The sequence below is a fragment of the Ruditapes philippinarum genome, unplaced genomic scaffold, assembly GCF_026571515.1.
Source record: "Ruditapes philippinarum isolate M1 unplaced genomic scaffold, ASM2657151v2 ctg370_1_1_1_1, whole genome shotgun sequence".
Lineage (NCBI taxonomy): Eukaryota > Metazoa > Mollusca > Bivalvia > Venerida > Veneridae > Ruditapes > Ruditapes philippinarum.
Window position 1 is genome coordinate 152,968 of NW_026852008.1, and position 6,000 is coordinate 158,967.

The 6,000-nt window shown below is 32.8% G+C and overlaps 1 protein-coding gene across 1 annotated transcript in view; it reads right to left on the reverse strand.

Moving 5' to 3' along the window:
* Positions 1 to 5,419, reverse strand: part of LOC132746221 (axin-1-like) — a 28,613-nt gene extending 23,194 nt beyond the window's left edge. Inside the window, exons 1-2 of the mRNA XM_060735305.1 lie at positions 5,153 to 5,419; positions 3,072 to 4,039 (exon numbers count right to left, since the gene is read on the reverse strand). Of these exons, the coding sequence (XP_060591288.1) occupies positions 3,072 to 4,015 (944 nt within the window). The 5' untranslated portion in view covers positions 4,016 to 4,039; positions 5,153 to 5,419. The remainder of the gene's footprint in view (positions 1 to 3,071; positions 4,040 to 5,152) is intronic.
* Between the last annotated feature and the right edge of the window lie 581 nt (positions 5,420 to 6,000).

Genomic DNA, 6,000 nt, shown 5'->3' on the forward strand with positions numbered 1-6,000 from the left:
AAATGCACCATGTGTTTTCAACATTCAATGGGAGTTGTTTCATTCATATATGAAAATTTACGCTAAAGAGTTTCAAAGCTGGCCTCGGTTGTTTCTAGTCTACTAAAGACAAGGCTCTGAAATATATACACGAACACTGCAGCTGTTATGAAAACAGACATTAGAATCCTAAGTGTTTCTTGTAGAGAGAATCCCGTTTGAAGTAGGCACAGAGAAAATTGATGAAAGCGATAAGAAAACTCTTGAAAACCTCCATATGTACATACCAATCTAAAAACCATGAACATCAAAACGCTCTTCACAGAGGATTCATTCTCAGAAAAATGTTTTAATATAATGATGATATGTAAAGCAAACTCTACAACTGGGGTGAAGTATAAAAAGGAGCCATAGGAAGATTTTTATGACCGCAGATAGAGAAGAAAATCAATGTGTATAAATAAGCAGAAGCGCACTTGTAGCTGTAGCAATCTAGCGTTCAAATATTGATGAGGAAAGTGCATATTTTATGACCAGAAAGAAATGGAATTAATACCAATTTGCTACTGAAATTTGTGCCATTTTCTAGATTGATGACCAACAAAAACGGAAGTTACACAACCTTATTTTGTAGTATTTTCTTTCATCTTATTTCGAGATATAACCAGCAGGCATTGTTCTCAAGATTTATGTCAGGATCATAAAAAATATAATTACTTATAAAAACAGGAACACATTGGATTGGACTATCAGACAATGAATGATTGACTAGCCTAATAAAAGTTTACAATCTCATTTCATTCATATTCCATCCAGATAATATCCAAGTACCTCACGCCCACATGTCAAACAAATGGCTTACAAATAGTACTTATTTCCAACAAATAAAAAAACCCTCACAGAGTTTAAGGTTATCTATTCCACATACAGATCTTGAAGGAAACAGCCTATCCAGTATCGGCTATTAAAGTTTACCAAAAGAAGAAAACATGCTCTATATCAAACAAAAAATTGTAAAAGTTTATCATTGGTATCAGCCAGCTCTTGCAACTGGATTAGATACACCAATCAAACTAGATATCAAAAGTCATGTTTGCTGATACACAACACTTTGAGGAAGAACACAGTGCACATCTGTATTCTCATAAAAGCACATTTCAATATTTACATTCAAATAAAACCAATATTACAGAACATAATGAATTCCTAAATCATGACCTTGAGGCTTGACCTTGATAATAACAAATCTAAATTAATCAGAAAATACATACTAAATTCAGGTTGTAATTTAATAAAGCTGTTCTAGGCTTCTTATATTTTCAAATAGATTTCAATCCGACATTATATATGAAAGTTGTTTTGGGACCATTATTTTAGAAAATAAGAGTGCTACTATTACTTTAGAAATGATGTACTTTAGAAAATAGTGCTATGTACAGAGGACTGCAGTAGGGTCCATTATCCTCACACAATTCTAAACTTTACAATCAATTAGGAATATTTCATTACAAAGTAATTCACACCCTTTAAAACTTAAGCAAAAATAAGCAGTATCAGAATGTTATTTTTTTCATCATCAATTAATGCATAAATGAATAGTAACCAAGGCTCACCCACCTAGTGACCTACTACAGTAAGAAGTCAAATGTTAAATCCCAGGTTTTCAATGCTAAAATGCCCCTTGCAATGTGACTGAGTATGATGTAACCCCACTTCTTCGGTACCCAACGGCTAAACACTTCCACTATATTGTCATTGCTTGGAGTTGGACGATCTGTGACTGACTAGTAGTTCTAAACTCAGTCCCCCCACCCCCATATTCCTAATGAACAAGGCTGAATATTACTATTAAAACCAGGAATGCAACAAAAAGTATGTCACATGGCAAAACAAATACTAGATGACCTAATATTTACATATCAAATACATAATGAAATAATGGTATTGGTATGACGAAACTCTTCATTTCTATTTAAAACTAATGTTTGTATGGTATGAGCAAAAGATAGCTCATTAGAAGTATAATACCCATTTTACATAATATAGGCAGGTATGAAAACCGATACTTATTTTCTTGTCGGACTTGAGCAATGAAACTGATGTCAAACATTATACAGTCATATTAATTCCTCTTGAGGGCTAGACCCATTAAGTATTATTCATACTACATTAGATTCAATTTGAAAGAAGGAAAAAAATATGATAAAAATACATTCGTTTTCATCTCTTTAGATACCCTTGATAGCTTAATACTATCACCTTAATCTTTTGTTTTGTAATTTCCTTAAAGTAACTTAAACTGCTTGATCTGATAGCCTCCTAGTCATGACAGAGGGACATGCATCACAAACCTTTGATGATATTATACTTCAAAGGCTGTTTTTGTTTGAACAAAGTGAAGCGATGACTTTGATCTATTATGTTAACATTGTTATGATGTAACAGTAGATTGTAAAATATGGGAAGAAGAAAAACCATTTAAACCCACAAGGGAAGGCTCGAATGTCTTTAAACATGAATAAAAGAAGAGGCACCTAAATTCTTTTTGACAGACAATTAAACAACAGAATATTTAAGCATTAAAATAGAAAGAGATCTTGAATAGCTTGAACAAAGAACAGTTAAATTAGTAAACACTTGTCAATATCTGTGTGTCATAGGCAGTAAAAACCCTTAATCAACTTTAATATACACAGCAGATTAATTCTTAGATGTTCCAGAAAGCAAAGCCATAGGAAAAGCCAATTAAGATGATTCCAATTAAGATACAGATGTAATTGTTTTATCACAAAGTTTATGCAACCACTTAAATGAACATGGTTTCAAGCCTTTAACTCAAAAACCAAATAACAAACATTAAAAGAATTGGTTTCTGTCCAATTAACCAACACGTAATCTTATATGGTCCATTATAAACAATATATGAAACCACTATTTAATATTGTACAAATTAAAGTTACATCAACTAAAGGCAACACTATATAAAAGAAAAACCATAAATCCATCGATCACACATCATTCATAGCTTCAATCTAAATCCACTTCTGAATGGAATTTTAACAGTTAAATCCATTTGTAGACCATGTGCTTACCTAAACACTTCCTGCCTTTTAGTATCACAATTAAATGAGCGGTTTGAAGTCTTTGTAGGTGGTGGTCCTAAGTCTACATACGGAACTGCAAAGTCATCTTGTTGTAGCTCCTGGTCCTCTTTTAAAGTGGGTAAAGGACCTGAGGACATAGGTCTAGCACTATTTGACCCACTACTACTGTTTGAGCTTTTTGGACTTTCACCTTCTTTCGACACATACTGAATGTAGAGATCTGACTTTAAAAACAATGGATATGTGTCATTTTTCATATATTCTTCCACTTGTGTTTGAGCCTCATTAAATATACAAACATCCATACTAGTTTGAATACTTTCAGAAATTTTGCGCTTTGTATTTAAATCCACATATGGTAACTTATCACTTTTAATAAATTTCTTATGAATAATTTTAATCACTTGAATGTATTCCTCACTTCCTTCTTGTTTCAGTTTTAATCCTTGACAAGCAAACCAGAAATCCACTGAACATGTTCCTATACCCTCCTGTTGTAAAAACAATTTGAATAACTGAACACCTTCGCGGTCATCTAATAATGTGTGTAAACTTTCAGCCCATTTTAGGTATGGTGGTGTACTGTTCTCTGTGAATGGTGGTGAATTTGCTGCAGAGCCTTCAGGTTCAAAACCTAAAGGTGCATTCATCTCGTCCTCAAATCCACATGACACATTAGAGATGTTACTTGTAGCAGCTTTGTCGATATTAGACTTTCTGGGTGTGGCAGGATTAATGTCCCCCTTATTGGAACCAATGCTTCTGCCGGAAGTGTGTGACACTTGGCTCTTATGTGAGCCACTACTTCTCGTTGACATACCCCCATTGCTCTCTTTCTCATTTTCTTCACCTGGAACTGGTGGCCTGGGGGCCGTCTCAGTAAAGTTGTTGCCTCCACTTTCTGACAGAAACTGGTCTACTTTGCTAGACATTTCTAGTTACACAGGTCAGCATACCTACAATATATTCACTACCATATTAATATATGACAGAATAACATTCAAACTAATGTATCCAGTAAAATGTATATAAAAATAGCACTATGAAGATCTTATCTGCCGAAGACACCAACATGCTTTTAAATTTTATAGGCTAGTTAAATTTGATGTGACTACTTTTATCATCTTTTTTGATTTATTAACATACACAATGACTCATATTTTAATAGTGTGCATCGAAATACATTTTAAAATAGACTGAGCAACCGAATTTGAAAGGCAAATGTTCTCCTATAACATCACAGGCAACTATCAAAGGGCCATACAGGATAAACCAAAACTTTCTGAATGCATTCTTTCTTTGAACTTCAAAGCAATAGGACTTTTATTGCATTTTTATGACATCAAGTGGTCTTTTTAAGCATGAAACTATGAGCATGCAAGAGGGTTTTTATAGCCGAGGTTCTTTCATTGTATTAAGTTTTATACAGTTTATGACCTTGTCTTTGATAATCAATGCACCAACCACCTTTGTACTAATGGTATAGATCTACTAAATTTATGAAAAGCAGCAGAAAAACAAATTATAATCATTTTAATAACAAGATTATCAAACTGTAAAATAAACAGAGTATATTTTCTAAATGTTGACTATTTATAAAACACAGTATCCTCAGATAACGTACATTCTTCTAGCAATAAATCAAAAATGAGCTTTTTTGATACAAATTGTTAGTGTATCTAGATTAGGGCCGCCATTACCCTATGTATATTGTTGGGGCACGTCAAAGGTGAATTAATAACATTATAGCCATTGTTGTACCATTTAAACTACGAAAACCTTCGGGTGAAATTCTTCAAATTGTTCAAAAATCAAGATAAATGCAACATATATCGATCGATAAAGAAATACATGCAAAAATATTACTAACGCTTATGAAAATTCAGTAAATTCGCCAATAAATCGACCAATTTAAGCAAATTTGGTAGATTTTACAACTTCAAAGTAAACAAAGCACAATATTTGGAATTAGAAAGATAATGTGAATATAAAGAAATATATGTTACTTATTTTAAACTGGTACAAGTGTCACAACAATATTGATAATCGAGTGTTATTGAGAAATTTACCTGTGGCTTGAATAGTCCAGCGTCCCTTTGGGTCCCCAAAAATCCGTATATCGGCCAGATGCACAAAAGTCGTTACAGTACGTAATCCAAAGGCGAATAACACAAATTCACTTGAAAACTTATCCGTTAAACACTTTAACATGTAACTGCCATCATCAAAATACAAAATCCAATTTCAGTAAAGTTTGAAAATAAAACATCAAAGCCACATGCCCGCCGCCGACAATCCTCTACAGCATGACGTCACGCCTTTGAACTAAACCGCACCAATCAGCGTTAGGGAAATACCAACATTGAGAAAACTGTGTTGGGAGAGTTCACTACCTTGGGGCAGGTTAGAATAGGATGAAAACAACGTTAACTGGAATATGATAAATACTTGTCAAAATATATAATAAATTTTTCTTTTCTTTTATTAATTTGTACATGAGGTGTAGAGTCTGCATAATAATTTAAACAATAAGAACACGAATAAATGTATGCGTTTTTAAAATAAAAGTAACCGATCGCATGCACCCCTCAAGATTTTAATGTGTGTAAATAACTTCTAAAGCTTTGTGAAGTAAGGAGAGTTACAATCTTTTAATGTTATAAGAGTTTTTAAACAAAAAATCTGACTCTTTTACTCATTATTTTTATAGTGTGTCAAAGAATTGTAAGTAAATTAGTTAATTCTGAATCGTTTCGATTAATTCATTTTTGTCTTGATCCTGTAATAATTAAGTTATTTGTATAAATAGTTCACTTTGTAGATAATACTATTACCCGTATAAATTACATAGTTTGCCGATGTCGCTCTTTGAAGTTTTTCTAATACGTTAGCTGTTAAGCGTGTAAATCAAACGATT